Source organism: Melanerpes formicivorus, unplaced genomic scaffold (genome assembly GCF_026170545.1).
Source record: "Melanerpes formicivorus ecotype bairdi unplaced genomic scaffold, bMelFor1.0.p_v2 SCAF_82, whole genome shotgun sequence".
NCBI lineage: Eukaryota > Metazoa > Chordata > Aves > Piciformes > Picidae > Melanerpes > Melanerpes formicivorus.
Window position 1 is genome coordinate 2,437,831 of NW_027142434.1, and position 16,929 is coordinate 2,454,759.

The window sequence follows — 16,929 nt, forward strand, 5'->3', positions numbered from 1 at the left end:
AGACTCCTCCCAGCCCAGCCAGGGCAGGCAGCAGCCTTGCTCAGGGCAGGCAGCAGCCTGCTGGGGGCTGACCTGGTCTGCGAGGTGCTGCTCCAGCCGCTGGAGCCCTGCAGTCTCTCCTCCCCTCCAGGGGGAGAGGCTCTCTGGAGGCATCTTCAGATCCACGGGGAGGGGCACCCTGTAACGCTCAGCCAGGCCTGGGGCAGGGGCCTGGCACCTCCTGGAGTGAGAGAGAAGCCTCCATCAAAGAGGGAACAGGAGAAGGAGGCAGAAGACCTCCTCTGCCACAGCCCCAAAAGCAGAGCCAGAAGCCCCAGGCTGCACCCCCTGGGAAGACAGAGCTCAGCCTGCAGCCCCTGCAGGCAGCTGCAGCCTGCACTGAGGGAAGAGGAAGAGCTCCACCACCAAACCTCAGTGCTCAGAGGGCTTGGCTGCAGCCCCCCACCCAGCTCTGAGCCCCCCTTGCTTCCCACCTGCTACCCCAGGCTCAGAGCCATCTCCTCTCCAGCTCCCCCCCTGCCCTCAGCCACCCCAGGGAGGGAGCCAAGAGCCTCCCCAGGCTCTGTGCAGGATTCTGGAGCTCTGGGCTGCTTCCAAAGGCTGCTCCAGAGCCTCTGAGGAGAGGTGACTCTGGGAGAGGTTTCACAGGGCAGGAGACAGCCCAGCCCCTCCTGCCAGCAGAGCCTCCTCCCCTCTTCACCTGCTCAACAGCCCTCCAGGTGTGGCTCCACCACACAAGAGCCAAACCCCCCCATGAGGAGCAGCCTGCTGCTGGCTCTCCTGTTGGGCATGGAGGAGGAGCTGCCAGCTCCTGCTGGTACTCACTGGAAGTCTTCAGCTGTGAGGGTCCTGACAGGCAGCTCAGGGTCACCAAGCAGGGAGAGGATGTGGAGGAACCTCTTGTATGTCAGGGGTGGGCTCCCACCATTCAGCTCCAAAACCCTGCACAGGACAGGAGGAGTTTGCCCCAGGATGGAGAGGGACAAGGAAGCTGCAGGGCACAGGAAGCTGAGAGCACAGCCCCAGGAATCCCCCAGCTCATGGAATCAAAGACTCAGGGCTGGAAAAGCTCTGAGGTGATGGAGTCCAAAGCCTCCTAACCCTTCCCCTGCAGGAGCTTTTGCACTCAGGGAAGAGACCTTCACAAATGATCAAGTCCAATGGAACTCAGCCAGCCCTGCCCCAGGGCACCACCACCCCAGGGCCCCCAGCAGCACAGCTCCAGGGCTCTGAAACCCCCTCAGGGACTCCACCACTGCCCTGGGCCAGGCCCTGGCCAAGCCTCAAGGGGAAGGAATTGCAAGGAGCTCACACAGCTGAGTGTGGCAATGAGAGATTTGAGAGGTAGAACTTCCCTGGCTGGATCTACCCTGAGAGCAGCCTGGCAGAGCTGCCAGCCCCAGCCTGGCCTGGGCTGAGCCCCAGCAGGGTGGGCAGCAGGGGCAGGGAGGGGATTCTGCCCTCTGCTCTGCTCTGCTCAGACCTCCCCTGCAGGGCTGGGGCAGCTCTGGAGCCCTCAGCACAGACAGGGAGCTGGGGGAGCAGGGCCAGAGGAGGCCACAGCAGTGCTGGCAGGGCTGGAAGCCCTCTGCTGGGAGCCCAGGCTGAGAGGGTTGGGGTTGTGCAGCCTGGGGAGGAGAAGGCTCCAGGGAGAGCTCCTGGTGGCCTTGCAGTGCTGAAAGAGGCCAAGAAGAAAGCTGGGGACAGAGTTTAGAGCAGGGCCTGATGTGCCAGGCCAAGGGGAGATGGTTTGGAACTGCAAGAGGCAGCTTGAGAGTGGAGAGAAGGAGAAATGTTTGGTGCTGAGGGTGGGGAGAGCCTGTGCCAGGCTGCCCAGAGAGCTGGGAGCTGCCCCAGGGCTGGCAGCAGGGCAGGGCAGGTTGTGTGGGGCTGGGAGCAGCCTGCTGGGGTTGGGGCTGTCCCTGGGGGCTGCAGGGGGCTGGGCTGGAGGAGCTTTAAATGTCAGTTCCAACCCAGAGCAACCTGTGATGGGACATGGAGCCATGCACACAAACTGGAGCCCAGGAGGTTCCACCTCAGCAGGAGGAGAAAGTTGTTTGGTGTGAGGCTGCTGGAGCCTGGAGCAGGCTGCCCAGAGAGGTTGTGGAGTCTCCTCTGGAGCCTTTCCAGCCCCACCTGGATGTGTTCTGTGTGCCCTGCCCTGGCTGGCCCTGCTCTGGCAGAGGGCTGGGCTCAATCTCTGGAGGTCCTTTCCAACCCTTCCCATTCTGTGATGATTGAATCAAAGAATGATTGAGGCTGGAACAGGCCTCTGAGAGCATCCAGCCCAGCCCCTGACCCAGCACCACCACCAGGAGCAGACCATGGCACTGAGTGCCACATCCAATCTTGCCTTAAACACCTCCAGGCAGGGGGCTCCAGCACTCCCTGGGCAGTGCACTCCAGAGGCTAACTCCCCTTCCCATGAGGAATTGCTTCCTAACATCCAACCTAACCCTCCCCTGGCACAGCTTCATAGAACCACAGAGCTGCCAGGGCTGGAAGGTAGCTCAAGGCTCAGCCAGCTCCAAGCCCCTGCCATGCCCAGGGACACCTCACACCACAGCAGCTTGCTCACAGCCACCTCCAGCCTGGCTGCAAACACCTCCAGGCAGGAGGCTTCCACCACCTCCCTGGGCAGCCTGGGCCAGGCTCTCACCACCCTCCTGCCCAACAACTTCTTCCTCACAGCCAATCTCCAGCTCCCCACTTCTAGTTCTGCTCCATCCCCCCCAGCCCTATCCCTCCCTGACCCCCTCCAAAGTCCCTCCCCAGCTTTCCTGCAGCCCCCTGCAGCTCCTGGGAGGCCACAAGGAGGTCTCCTGGGAGCCTTCTCCTCTCCAGCCTGCACAACCCCAACTCTCTCAGGCTGTCTGCAGAGCAGAGCAGCTCCAGCCCTCTGCTCCTCTTCCTGGCCCTGCTCTGGACACCTTCCAGCCCCTCCAGAGCCTTCCTGGCACAGAGGCTCCAGAGCTGGCCCCAGAGCTGCAGCTGTGGGCTCAGCAGAGTGGAGCAGAGGGGCAGAATCCCCTCCCTGGCCCTGCTGGCCACACTTCTCTTGCTGCAGCCCAGGCTCTGCTTGGCTCTCTGGGCTGCCAGTGCTCCCTGCTGGCTCCTGCTGAGCCCTGCCCTCTCCCTGCTGCTTTCCCAGATCTAAACCAAGCCCTCCTGGAGTCACCCCCAGGTCCCTGGGGCAGTCACCTACCGTTTGGTGTCGTACAGACTGTGGCCCACCAGGGACAGCACCTCGAAGCCCAGCTCCTCCCCCAGGCATCGGATCCTGGCCTCCATCTCCTTGTAGAATGGCTCCACCTCTGCATCCAGAGTCACCTGGGAGATGTTCCACTGCTGGACAAGCTCCCTGAGAACAGCTTCATACTCCCCTTGGACGACCAGCAGGCAGGAGCCCAGCTGGCAGAGGCTCTCCTGCAGGTCCTGCAGGGACTGGAGCAGAAAATGCCAGCGCAGGGCCCCCATGCGCATCACAGAGGAGAGGAACTGCTGGTCCAGGATGTAGAGAGGGTAGAGCAGCTGGGAGGACTGGAGGGCAGCCAGCAGGGCGGGGTGGTCGTGGAGCCGCAGCCCCTTGCGGAAGAGGTGGATGCTGCGGTGAGACATCCCGGCTGCCCCCCGGCGCTGCTGCCAGGCCACCGCGGGCACCCAGCGCCCCTGGGAGCAAACACACAGCCACTCAGCTTGGAACACAGCCCCAGGGTCGCCCAGACCAACCCAGAACCCTGCTCTGCAGGGCTCAAGCCTCGACCACAGCCCCAAGCACCACACAGAATCATAGAATCAGTCAGGTTGGCAAAGACCTCAGAGCTCAGCAAGTCCAAGCTGTCCCCCAGCACCTCCTGACAACCAAACCATGGCTCCAAGGGCCACATCCAAGCCCCTCTGGAACACCTCCAGGGATGGGGACTCCACCACCTCCCTGGGCAGCACATCCCAAGCCCTGACCTCTCTTTTTCCTACTCTCCACTCTAAACCTCCCCAGTGGCAGCTTGAGGCCATTCCCTCCTGCTCTGTCACTGATGCCCTGGGAGAAGAGAGCAGCAGCAACCTCTCCACAAGCTCCTTTCAGGGAGCTGTAGGCAGCCAGGTCTCCCCTCAGCCTCCTCTTCTCCAAACCATCCCCAGCTCCCTCAGCCACTCCTCATCAGATTCATTCACTCTACAGAACTGCAGCTCCAAACATGAGAGAGGAAACCAGGAACAGAGCCATGGAATGGTTTGGGTTGGCAAAGCCTTCTGAGATCCCCCAGGCCAACCCCAACCCAACCCCCCTATGGCCACCAAACCCTGGCCCCAGCTGCCATGGCCACAGCTTGCTGCAACACCTCCAGCCATGGGGACTCCAACACCTCCCTGGGCAGCCTCTGCCAGGCCCTGAGCACTCCTCCAGCAAAGACATTTGGCCTCCTCTCCAACCTCAGCCTCCCCTGGCACAATTTCAGGCCAGTTCCTCTCCTTCTGTCCCCTGAGCCTGGGGAGCAGAGCCCAACCCCCCCGGCTGCAGCCTCCTCTCAGGGAGCTGCAGAGAGCAATGAGGTCTCCCTCAGCCTCCTCTGCTCCAGGCTCAACCCCCCCAGCTCCCTCAGCTGCTCCTCCCCAGACCTCTTCTCCAGACCCTTCTCTGGACCCTCTCCAGCCACTCAATGTCTTTCTTGGAGTGAGGAGGAAAGGAATCTTTCCTCATCTCCAACCCAACCCTCCCCTGGCACAGTTTTGAGCCACTGATGGACACATCCAGGAGGTTACAAATAGTGCTTGAAGTCCATGGAGCTCTGGTGGCTCTGCTTTGGTTCCTTCCTCCTGATGAGTGCTGTTGGGCTTAATTCAGAGGTTTAATTTAAGGAGCTGAGTGAGCCTCATGGGGAAGAGGCCAGGTGGTGAAACAGCTGCTGCAGGACACTGAGGAGGGAGATTTGGTGAAGGAGGGCAAGCAGGTGAAGGGTCTGGAGAAAAGGGCTGGGGAGGAGCAGCTGAGGGAGCTGGGGGGGGGGTTGAGCCTGGAGCAGAGGAGGCTGAAGGAGACCTCATTGCCCTCTGCAGCTCCCTGAGAGGAGGCTGCAGCCGGGGGGGTTGGGCTCTGCTCCCCAGGCTCAGGGGACAGAAGGAGAGGAACTGGCCTGAAATTGTGCCAGGGGAGGCTGAGGTTGGAGAGGAGGCCAAATGTCTTTGCTGGAGGAGTGGTCAGGGCCTGGCAGAGGCTGCCCAGGGAGGTGGTGGAGTCCCCATGGCCGGAGGGGTTGCAGCAAGCTGTGGCCATGGCACTTGGGGCCAGGGTTTGGTGCCCATAAGGAGGTTGGGTTGGGGTTGGCCTGGATGACCTCAGAGGGCTTTGCCAGCCCAAACCATTCCATGATTCAACGACCTCCTCACAAAGCCTTTCTGGAGGTCAGCAGGAGACATCTCAAGCTGTGACCTCTTTCCTTGCCCACAAGATTTGAGGCTTCCAGGTGAAACACAGGGAAGCAAAGAGCAGCCCAATCAAGCCCAGGACCAACCCCACACCAACACAAGACCACAGGATCTCCATCCCCTGTCTGCCACACTCTGTATCCATCTCTTCCAGCCTCAAGAGACCTGGTGGAGCTTCTGAGTGCCAGGAGAAAAGCCTCCTTCCTTCCACAGCAGAGCTGGGGACGGCACCTCCACAGAGATTCTCCTTCTGTGCTGGCTCTGACACAGGGCTCAGGGTCTTGTGTGGGGCTGAGGGTCTGCTGGGGGTTAAGGGTCTGACATGGTGCTGAGGATCTCATGTGGGGGTGAGGGTCTGATGTGGGGTTCAGGGGCTGAGGGTCTCATGTGGGGCTGAGGAGCTGCTGGGGTGCTGAGAGTTTCATGTGGGGCTGAGGAGCTGCTGGGGTGCTGAGAGTCTCATGTGGGGCTGAGGAGCTGCTGGGGTGCTGAGGGTTTCATATAGAGCTCAAGGGCTGAGGGTCTGACATGGTGCTGAGGGGCTGCTGGGGTGGGGCTGAGGGATGTGCTTTAGCACCAAACCCAGTTGGACTTGAGGACCTCAAAGGTCTCCTCCAAGCCCAGCGCTGCTGTGGCTCTGACCTACACCCCCAGCGGCAGGGCAGGTCCTGGCTCTTCCCCTGGGACAGCTCAGGGCAGAGACTTGGAGCTGCTGCTCCCCAGCCGCCGCGGGCTGGGCTCGGGGATGGAGGTCTCCGGCGGAGCTCAGCTGCCGCGGGCTGGGCTCGGGGATGGATCTGAGGCGGAGCTCAGCTGCCGCAGGCTGGGCTCGGGGATGGAAGTCTCCAAAGGAGCTCAGCTGCCGCGGGCTGGGCTCGGGGATGGAGGTCTGCAGCGGATCTCAGCTGCCGCGGGCTGGGCTCGGGGATGGATCTGCGGCGGAGCTCAGCTGCCGCGGGCTGGGCTCGGGGATGGATCTGCGGCGGAGCTCAGCTGCCGCGGGCTGGGCTCGGGGATGGATCTGCGGCGGAGCTCAGCTGCCGCGGGCTGGGCTCGGGGATGGAGGTCTCCAAAGGAGCTCAGCTGCCGCGGGCTGGGCTCGGGGATGGATCTGCGGCGGAGCTCAGCTGCCGCGGGCTGGGCTCGGGGAGGGAGGTCTCCAAAGGAGCTCAGCTGCCGCGGGCTGGGCTCGGGGATGGATCTGCAGCGGAGCTCAGCTGCCGCGGGCTGGGCTCGGGGATGGATCTGCGGCGGAGCTCAGCTGCCGCGGGTTGGGCTCGGGGATGGAGGTCTGCAGCGGAGCTCAGCTGCCGCGGGCTGGGCTCGGGGATGGATCTGCAGCGGAGCTCAGCTGCCGCGGGCTGGGCTCGGGGATGGATCTGCAGCGGAGCTCAGCTGCCGCGGGCTGGGCTCGGGGATGGAGGTCTGCAGCGGAGCTCAGCTGCCGCGGGCTGGGCTCGGGGATGGATCTGCAGCGGAGCTCAGCTGCCGCGGGCTGGGCTCGGGGAGGGAGGTCTGCAGCGGAGCTCAGCTGCCGCAGGCTGGGCTCGGGGATGGAGGTCTGCAGCGGAGCTCAGCTGCCGCGGGCTGGGCTCGGGGAGGGAGGTCTGCAGCGGAGCTCAGCTGCCGCGGGCTGGGCTCGGGGATGGAGGTCTGCAGCGGAGCTCAGCTGCCGCGGGCTGGGCTCGGGGATGGATCTGCAGCGGAGCTCAGCTGCCGCGGGCTGGGCTCGGGGAGGGAGGTCTGCAGCGGAGCTCAGCTGCCGCGGGCTGGGCTCGGGGATGGAGGTCTGCAGCGGAGCTCAGCTGCCGCGGGCTGGGCTCGGGGATGGATCTGCGGCGGAGCTCAGCTGCCGCGGGCTGGGCTCGGGGATGGAGGTCTCCAAAGGAGCTCAGCTGCCGCGGGCTGGGCTCGGGGATAGAGGTCTGCAGCGGAGCTCAGCTGCCGCGGGCTGGGCTTGGGGATGGATCTGCGGCGGAGCTCAGCTGCCGCCGGCTGGGCTCGGGGATGGAGGTCTCTGAAGGAGCTCAGCTGCCACCTTGTGTCCAGCCCGGCCGCACCTCAGCGCCTGCCCTGCCCCGGGAGAGGGAAGCTCAATGCCCACCCCTCAGGAGGGTCTCCACCTGCTCCAGGGCTCAGCAAAGCACCAAGCCCTGAGCCCTAACCCAGCTCAGCTCCTCCGGACTGCTCTGCTCACCCCCCCCCCCCGTGGCTGCTTCTCAGGGAACCATCTGGGTTGGAAAGAGCTTCAAAATCATGGAGCCCCAGCCCTGCCCCAGGGCACCACCACCCCCTGGCCCTCAGCACCACAGCTCCAAAACCCCTCCAGGCATGGGGGCTCCACCACTGCCCTGGGCAGCCTGGGCCAGGCCTTGGCAACCCTCAAGGGGCAGAAATTCTTCCTCATGGCCAAGCTGAACCTCCCCTGGAGCAACTGGAAGCCATTTCCTCTCTTCCTATCACTTGTTCTGTTGGAGCAGAGCCCAACCCCCCCTGGCTGCAGCCTCCTCTCAGGGAGCTGCAGAGAGCAATGAGGTCTCCCTCAGCCTCCTCTGCTCCAGGCTCAACCCCCCCAGCTCCCTCAGCTGCTCCTCCCCAGCCCTCTTCTCCAGACCCTTCCCCAGCTCTGTTGCCCTTTAGCTCCAGGCATGGGGACTCCATCACCTCCCTGGGCAGCCTTTTCCAGCCTTTGAGAGGAGAAGTTACTTCTAACATCCAACCTAAACCTAAGCTTGACGCCTTTGCCTCTTGTCATAGAATGGTTGGAAAAGACCTCAGAGCTCATCAAGTCCAAGCTGTCCCCCAGCACCTCCTGACAACCAAACCATGGCTCCAAGTGCCACATCCAAGCCCCTCTGGAACACCTCCAGGGATGGGGACTCCACCACCTCCCTGGGCAGCACATCCCCAGGGCCAATCTCTCTGGCTGGGAAGAACTTTCTCCTCCCCTCCAGCCTGAACCTCCCCTAGCACAGCTTGAGACTGTGGCCTCTTGTTCTGGTGCTGTCCAGACCCCCAGCTGGCTCCAACCTCCCTGCAGGGAGTTGCAGAGAGCAAGAAGGTCTCCCCTGAGCCTCCTCTTCTGCAGGCTAAGCAACCCCAGCTCCCTCAGCCTCTCCTCCCAGGGCTGTGCTCCAGACCCCTCCCCAGCTCATCATTGTCCTAGCAGTTGTGACAGGGGGGGGAGAAGAAACCAAATCCCCACATCCCTCCAGCCTCCTTTCAGGGAGCTGCAGAGGGCCAGGAGGTGCAGTTCAGTCCAAGCAGGGCTACTGCCCTTAGCCACAAGCCCATCTGCCAGGAAGCAGCACTAATACCATCAGAAAGCTTTAAATAGATGTCTGAGGCAGCTGGGGGGGGGGGGGAGAAGCAGCCTCTGAAGCAGCAGTTGGGGCTTGTGAAGTGGGATAATTGTCAGCAGCAAGTTGTTTCATCTGAGAAAGCTTCAGAAGGGACTGAAGTGTTTGGGGTGAGGTTTTGGGGCTTTTTGCATAAATTTGGTCACCTAGAATCCCAGAGCTGTCAGGGCTGGGAGGGAGCTCAAGGCTCAGCCAGCTCCAACCCCTGCCATGGGCAGGGACACCTCACACCACAGCAGCTTGCTCACAGCCACCTCCAGCCTGGCTGTAAACACCTCCAGGCAGGAGGCTTCCACCACCTCCCTGGGCAGCCTGGGCCAGGCTCTCACCACCCTCCTGGCCAACAACTTCTTCCTCACAGCCAATCTCCAGCTCCCCACTTCTAGTTCTGCTCCAGCCCCCCCAGTCCTATCCCTCCCTCACCCCCTCCAAAGTCCCTCCCCAGCTTTCCTGCAGCCCCCTGCAGATCCTGGCAGGCCACAAGGAGGTCTCCTGGGAGCCTTCTCCTCTCCAGCCTGCACAACCCCAACTCTCTCAGGCTGTCTGCAGAGCAGAGCAGCTCCAGCCCTCTGCTCCTCCTCCTGGCCCTGCTCTGGACACCTTCCAGCCCCTCCAGAGCCTTCCTGGCACAGAGGCTCCAGAGCTGGACACAAAGCTCCAGCTGTGGGCTCAGCAGCCATGAGCTCAGGCTCCAGAGGGAAGCAGCCAGGGGGCTGCTGGGGCTGCAGCCTCTCTCGTGTCTGGCTGCCAGCAGCTCAGGTGATGAACACCGAGCGATAAACGAGATGGACACAGCACCGCGGACAGGAACAGCCCCAGAGCCCCAAAGCCACCCCCTGGAGCGGCCCTGGGACCCGGACCGGAGCCCTCGGAGGGGGCGGGGGAAAAGGAGGCGGCCGGGAGCGGAGGCGGCGACCCCCGCCCCAAGTCGGCAGCGGGCGGGCAGGGGTGGGACAGCCCCGCCCGACCCCGCGGCTCCCGGCGCCCACCGCCTGCCGTTACCTTCCTGCCTGCGGCCGGCGAGCGCAGAGAGCCCAGCGCCCGGTTCCGCCACCGCCCCTGGCCCGGCGCTGCGGTTACACAACCGCGGCCGCGGGAGGAGGGGCCGGGCCCGGCCGGTTACGCAAGAGACACTCGGCGGGAGGGTGCGGGCCGCTCCCGCCGGCGCCCCGGGAGCTGCCCGGGGAGGTTGAGCACAGGTCGGGGCAGCAGGGCTGCGGGTTGGGGCCGGGACCATCACACCGGGGGGGGTCGGCTGGGCGACCGCGGACAGAGCAGAGCCCTCCCGGACCCTGCTGCCTGCTGCCGGCCACCGCCCGGCCGCGCCCCCAGCTCCGCCGGCCACACCCACCCCGCGCCGCTTCCCTGAGGGGGCGGGGCTTGCGCTCCCGCCTGCCGCGCTCCGCCAATGGCGGCCCTCCCCCCGTGCCAGCTCTTCTCCACTGCCAGCGCTCCTCTAACGGCAGCGCTCCTCTACCGGCCACGCTCCGCCAATAGCCGCGCTCCGCCAATGGCAGCTCTAGCTGCCCTAGCGGCCCTCCCCCAATGGCAACCCTCGGCCAATGGCCGCCCTCCCCCCAGCGGCAGCTCTCCTCCACTGGCAGAGCTCTTCCGCAGCACTTCGCCAATGGCCGCGCGTCTCCGCTTCCACTTCGAACGGGCGCCGCTGAGGGGGCGGTGCTGCGCGGTAGCCAATCAGCGCCGGCGCGGCGGGTGCCGGGGCGGGGCTGAGCTGCCCGGGCGGGGCTGAGCTGCCGTGCGGTCTCTGCGCGGTAGCCAATCAGTGCCGGCGCGGCGGGTGCCGGGGCGGGGCTGAGCTGCCCGGGGCGGGGCTGAGCTGCCGTGCGGTCGCTGCGCGCCAAGCGGAGCCGCGGCGCTGCCGGTCCGTGGCGGAGCCGTTAGCCAGGGGCGATTGGGCTGAGCGGGTAATTAGGCCTGGGGAGGGGTAATGAGCTTGAGGCCGTAATTAGGCCGAGGAAGCAGCGCGGTGAGCGGAGGCACGTTGCTCCCGGCGGGGCTGGGGGACGCTTAGGGGCAGTTGAGGCGGGGGGTGGTGGCAGTCCTTGCCCGCGGGTAATTAGGCCTGGGGGGAGGGGTAATTAGGCTGAGGGGGTTAATTAAATCCTGGGGAGCAGTGAGACTGAAGGGGAGGCTGTTGCTGGGGGGGTGCTGTGAGGCTGGGGGCGTGCTGTGAGGCTGGGGGCAGGGTTGGGCCGGGGGAGGCCATTCCTGGCCGGGGGAGGGGGAAGCCCTTGTCCAAGGGGGTAATTAAGCTGAGGAGGGTAATTAGGCTGGGGGGGAGGAGGTTGTATGGGAGGGTGTGGGGCCGGGGGAGGCCATTCCCGGCCGGGGGAGGGGGAAGGAATGCTGCAGGGAGAGGTGGGGAGGCTGAGGAAGGGATCCCCTGGGGGGGCAGGAGGGGAGCCTGCAGCCTGCAGGCAGTGGGGCTGGGGGGATGCAGCCAGCCTGAGGTTAGGCACTGCCTGGGGGGGATGTGTGTAGCCTGTGGGGCTGCTTTCTGGTCTGTGGGGTGGTAACTGTGCCCAGGGTGGGGGGAGGTAAGGTTGTTAAGCCAGGGAAGGGTTCCCCCCCGAGGGGGAGTGGGGAAGTCTGGAGTGGGTGATGGGAGCCAGGTCCCCACTGTCCCCTTGGTGAGGGCTGGGAGAGGCTGAGCTAAGAGCTCAGGAGAAGGTTCCCTGAGCTTGGAGATGAGCAGCAGCAGAGGGGGGTCCCTGCCTTGGGGGGCTTGCCTGTAGTGTCCCACCCTGAGGCAGCCCTGGGGGCTCCGTGCAAAGGCAGAGCCAAGCTGCCTTTGGGGTGGGGAGAGGATCCCTGGCTGCTGCAGAGAGGTGGCTCTGGGGGGGGGGGTCCCTCTCCAAGGCACCTGGAGGTGCAGCTTGGGCCCCAGGAGGGTGACCCTGCCCCCAGAAGGGCAGGACTTCACCCTGAAGGGACAAGGGTGGTGAGAGGGCAGGTGTCCTGGTTCCTGTTGGGGATGTGGGGCTCAGAGCTGGGGGTTGGGCAGCTCTGGGGGGCTCAGCTGGGGGGTGGGCAGCTCTGCAGGGCTCAGAGCTGGGGCCTGGGCAGCTCTGGGGGGCTCAGCTGAGGAGTGGGCAGCTCTGGGGGGCTCAGCTTGGGGGTGGGCAGCTCTAGGGGGCTCAGCTGGGGAGTGGGCAGCTCTGGGGGGCTCAGAGCTGGGGGGGTGGGCAGCTGTGGGGGGCTCAGAGCTGGGGGGTGGGCAGCTGTGGGGGGCTCAGAGCTGGGGGCTGGGCAGCTCTGGGGGGCTCAGAGCTGGGGAGTAGGCAGCTGTGGGGGGCTCAGAGCTGGGGGCTGGGCAGCTTTGGGGGGCTCAGAGCTGGGGAGTGGGCAGCTCGGGGGGGCTCAGCTGGGGGGTGGGCAGCTGTGGGGGGCTCAGAGCTGGGGTGTGGGCAGCTCGGGGGGGCTCAGAGCTGGGGGGTGGGCAGCTCTGGGGGGCTCAGCTGGGGGGGTGGGCAGCTGTGGGGGGCTCAGAGCTGGGGGGGTGGGCAGCTCGGGGGGGCTCAGAGCTGGGGCCTGGGCAGCTCTAGGGGGCTCAGCTGGGGAGTGGGCAGCTCTGGGGGGCTCATCTGGGGGCTGGGCAGCTGTGGGGGGCTCAGCTGGGGTCTGGGGGGACAGACCTGGGGATTTGTCTCTCCTCCCGAGCTGGGTGTGGGAGCAGCTGCAGGGGCAGACTCCTGCCTGCCGCTGGGGCTCAGCTCGGGGTAACCTCTCCCACGCAGGTGGATTCTCCCTGGCAGGGACCGAGGCTGCGGCTCCGGTGCGGGCAGCATGCAGAGAGCCTCTCGCCTGCAGAGGGAGCTCTCGCTCCTGGCCGCGGAGCCCCCGCCCGGCATCGCCTGCTGGCAGCACCGCCCCGGCCGGCTGCAGGAGCTGCGAGCGCGTAGGTGTCCTGCTGGGGCTGCCCCTCTGGTGTCCTGCTGGGGCTGGGGTCCTGCTGCTGGGGCAGCCTCTGTCCTGCTGGGGCAGCCTCTGTCCTGCTGGGGCAGCCTCTGTCCTGCTGGGGCAGCCTCTGTCCTGCTGGGGCAGCCTCTGTCCTGCTGGGGCAGCCTCTGTCCTGCTGCTGGGGCAGCCTCTGTCCTGCTGCTGGGGCAGCCTCTGTCCTGCTGCTGGGGCAGCCTCTGTCCTGCTGCTGGGGCAGCCCCTCTGGTGTGCTGCTGCTGGGGCTGCCTCTGGTGTGCTGCTGCTGGGGCTGCCTCTGGTGTGCTGCTGCTGGGGCAGCCTCTGGTGTGCTGCTGCTGGGGCAGCCTCTGGTGTGCTGCTGCTGGGGCTGCCTCTGGTGTGCTGCTGCTGGGGCTGCCTCTGGTGTGCTGCTGCTGGGGCAGCCTCTGGTGTGCTGCTGCTGGGGCTGCCTCTGGTGTGCTGCTGCTGGGGCAGCCTCTGGTGTGCTGCTGCTGGGGCAGCCTCTGGTGTGCTGCTGCTGGGGCAGCCTCTGGTGTGCTGCTGCTGGGGCAGCCTCTGGTGTGCTGCTGCCGGGGCTGCCTCTGGTGTGCTGCTGCCGGGGCTGCCTCTGGTGTCCTGCTGGGGCTGCCTCTGGTGTGCTGCTGCTGGGGCAGCCTCTGGTGTGCTGCTGCTGGGGCAGCCTCTGGTGTGCTGCTGCCGGGGCTGCCTCTGGGGTGCTGCTGGGGCAGCCTCTGGTGTGCTGCTGCTGGGGCAGCCTCTGGTGTGCTGCTGCTGGGGCTGGGGTGCTGCTGCTGGGGCTGGGGTGCTGCTGCTGGGGCTGGGGTGCTGCTGCTGGGGCTGGGGTGCTGCTGCTGGGGCTGGGGTGCTGCTGCTGGGGCTGGGGTGCTGCTGCTGGGGCTGGGGTGCTGCTGCTGGGGCTGGGGTGCTGCTGCTGGGGCTGGGGTGCTGCTGCTGGGGCTGGGGTGCTGCTGCTGGGGCTGGGGTGCTGCTGCTGGGGCTGGGGTGCTGCTGCTGGGGCTGGGGTGCTGCTGCTGGGGCTGGGGTGCTGCTGCTGGGGCTGGGGTGCTGCTGCTGGGGCTGGGGTGCTGCTGCTGGGGCTGGGGTGCTGCTGCTGGGGCTGGGGTGCTGCTGCTGGGGCTGGGGTGCTGCTGCTGGGGCTGGGGTGCTGCTGCTGGGGCTGGGGTGCTGCTGCTGGGGCTGGGGTGCTGCTGCTGGGGCTGGGGTGCTGCTGCTGGGGCTGGGGTGCTGCTGCTGGGGCTGGGGTGCTGCTGCTGGGGCTGGGGTGCTGCTGCTGGGGCTGGGGTGCTGCTGCTGGGGCTGGGGTGCTGCTGCTGGGGCTGGGGTGCTGCTGCTGGGGCTGGGGTGCTGCTGCTGGGGCTGCCTCTGGGGTGCTGCTGCTGGGGCTGCCTCTGGTGTGCTGCTGCCGGGGCAGCCTCTGGTGTGCTGCCGGGGCAGCCTCTGGTGTGCTGCCGGGGCAGCCCCTCTGGTGTCCTGCTGGGGCAGCCTCTGGTGTGCTGCTGCTGGGGCAGCCTCTGGTGTGCTGCTGCTGGGGCAGCCTCTGGTGTGCTGCTGCTGGGGCAGCCTCTGGTGTGCTGCTGCTGGGGCAGCCTCTGGTGTGCTGCTGCTGGGGCAGCCTCTGGTGTGCTGCTGCTGGGGCAGCCTCTGGTGTGCTGCTGCTGGGGCAGCCTCTGGTGTGCTGCTGCTGGGGCAGCCTCTGGTGTGCTGCTGCTGGGGCAGCCTCTGGTGTGCTGCTGCTGGGGCAGCCTCTGGTGTGCTGCTGCTGGGGCAGCCTCTGGTGTGCTGCTGCTGGGGCAGCCTCTGGTGTGCTGCTGCTGGGGCAGCCTCTGGTGTGCTGCTGCTGGGGCAGCCTCTGGTGTGCTGCTGCTGGGGCAGCCTCTGGTGTGCTGCTGCTGGGGCAGCCTCTGGTGTGCTGCTGCTGGGGCAGCCTCTGGTGTGCTGCTGGGGCTGCCTCTGGTGTGCTGCTGCCAGGGCAGCCTCTCTGCCAGGGAGGCAGTGGCAGAGCTGCTGCTGCTGCTGCCTCTGGGCTGGCTGAATTGCAGGCAGCAGCCTGCAAGCTCCAGGCCTGGCAGCCTGACCTCGGTGCCAGGCAAGGGGATGGAGCAGATGGTCCTGGGGGCACTCACAGAGCAGGGGCAGGATGGATTCAGGCAGGGCAGCTCCTGCCTGACAGGAAGGCTGGGGAGGGACTGCTCAGGATCTCAGGCAGTGCTAGGACTAGGGGGAAGGGAATGAAGCTGGAGGTGGGGAGATTGAGGCTGGAGGGGAGGAGGAAGTTCTTCCCCATGAGAGTGGTGAAGGCCTGGGATGGGTTGTGCAGGGAGGTGGTTGGGGCCCTGTCCCTGGAGGTGTTTAAGGCCAGGCTGGCTGAGGCTGTGGCCAGGCTGATCTAGTGTGGGGTGTCCCTGCCCATGGCAGGGGGGTTGGGGCTGGCTGATCCCTGTGGTCCCTTCCAACCCTGACTGATTCTGTGAGACTATGAACCTGAGCTCCTTCCCTGCCCAGGTGATGCCTGGTGGCTGTGGGGCAGGCTGTAGATGTGCTCTGCCTGGACTGCAGCAGGGCCTTGGCCACCATCCCCCACAGCCAACCCCTGGCCAAGCTGTCAGCCCCTGGCTGGGGCAGCAGCTCTCTGAGCTGGGTGAGGAGCTGAGCCCAGAGAGTGGTGGTGAATGGTGCCACAGCCAGCTGGCAGCCAGGCACCAGTGCTGTGCCCCAGGGACAAGGAGCTCTCCCTCAGCCTCCTCTGCTCCAGGCTCAACCCCCCCAGCTCCCTCAGCTGCTCCTCCCCAGCCCTCTTCTGCAGACCCTTCCCCAGCTCTGTTGCCCTTCTAGGCTGGGCTGGGCTGGGGGCTGCCTGGGCTGGGCTGGGGGCTGCCTGCCTGGGCTGGGGGCTGCCTGGGCTGGGCTGGGCTGGGCTGGGGGCTGCCTGCCTGGGCTGGGGGCTGCCTGCCTGGGCTGGGCTGGGCTGGGGGCTGCCTGCCTGGGCTGGGCTGGGGGCTGCCTGCCTGGCTGGGCTGAGCTGGGCTGGGGGCTGCCTGCCTGGGCTGGGCTCTGCCTGGCTGCCTGGGGGCTGCCTGGGCTGGGCTGGGGGCTGCCTGCCTGGGCTGGGCTGGGCTGGGGGCTGCCTGGGCTGGCCTGGACTCTGCCTGGCTGCCTGGGGGCTGCCTGCCTGGGCTGGGGGCTGCTCCTGGAGCTGCTCACTGTTATCTCAGGGGCTGGGGGTGCTGTGTGCAGGCTGCTGGCTGGGCTCAGCTGGCTGGGCAGGCAGAGCTGTGACATTCTCCCCTTGCTTCCCCAGAAATTGTGGGAGGAGCAGACACAGCTTATGAGAGAGGAGTCTTTGACCTGGAGATAGTTGTGCCTGAGAGGTGAGTGGGCAGCAGCTGCTGCTCTGTTCCCTGCTGGGAAGCACTGCAGGGCAGCACTGAGCTGGTCTGGCTGGGACACAGCTCTCAGCTCAGCCCAAACCATTCTCCACCCTGGCCCTCAGCACCACAGCTCTGCTGCTGTGAAACCCCTCCAGGGATGGGCACCCAGCCCCCTCCCTGGGCAGCCTGGGCCAGGCTGGGAGAACCCTTTCAGCCCAGATGGCCAAACCAAGCCTCCCCTGGGGCAGCCTGAGGCCATTTCCCCTCAGCCTGTCACCTCCCCCTTGGCAGGAGCCCAACCCCCCCCTGGCTCCAGCCTTTGGGGAGCTGCAGGGAAGCAGGAGGCCTCCCCTCAGGGGGACCTGGACAGGCCAGGGCCAACCTCCTGAAACAAGGCCCAGTGCAGGCTCCTGCAGCTGGCTTGGGGCAGCCCCCAGCAGCCATCCAGGCTGGGGAGGAGGCCTTGGGGGTGCAGAGCTGGCACTGAGCACTGCCTGCCCTGGGCTGAGCCCCAGCAGGGTGGGCAGCAGGGGCAGGGAGGGGATTCTGCCCTCTGCTCTGCTCTGCTGAGCCCTCCCCTGCAGGGCTGGGGCAGCTCTGGAGCCCTCAGCACAGACAGGGAGCTGGGGGAGCAGGGCCAGAGGAGGCCACAGGCAGGGCTGGAAGCTCACTGCTGGGGCTGAGAGGGTTGGGGTTGTGCAGCCTGGGGAGGAGAAGGCTCCAGGGAGAGCTCCTGGTGGCCTTGCAGTGCTGCAAGAGGCCAAGAAGAAAGCTGGGGACAGAGTTTAGAGCAGGATCCATCCCGAGGGTCCTGGGCA

At 66.2% G+C, this 16,929-nt stretch overlaps 1 protein-coding gene and 1 long non-coding RNA gene across 3 annotated transcripts in view; one reads left to right on the top strand and one right to left on the bottom strand.

Moving 5' to 3' along the window:
- LOC137454592 (cryptochrome-1-like) overlaps window positions 1-9,884 on the bottom strand; it is a 29,059-nt gene extending 19,175 nt beyond the window's left edge. For both annotated transcript variants that reach the window (XM_068164693.1, XM_068164692.1), the window contains exons 1-4: window positions 9,786-9,884; window positions 3,206-3,669; window positions 826-942; window positions 73-220 (exon numbers count right to left, since the gene is read on the bottom strand). In XM_068164693.1, coding sequence (XP_068020794.1) covers window positions 73-220; window positions 826-942; window positions 3,206-3,618 — 678 coding nt within the window. In that variant the 5' untranslated portion in view covers window positions 3,619-3,669; window positions 9,786-9,884. The remainder of the gene's footprint in view (window positions 1-72; window positions 221-825; window positions 943-3,205; window positions 3,670-9,785) is intronic.
- Window positions 9,885-10,619: 735 nt separating this feature from the next.
- On the top strand, window positions 10,620-16,113 carry LOC137454594 (uncharacterized). Its single transcript, XR_010990649.1, has 3 exons — window positions 10,620-10,708; window positions 12,542-12,702; window positions 16,042-16,113. It is a non-coding gene; the product is annotated as an uncharacterized lncRNA (long non-coding RNA).
- Window positions 16,114-16,929: the final 816 nt, after the last annotated feature.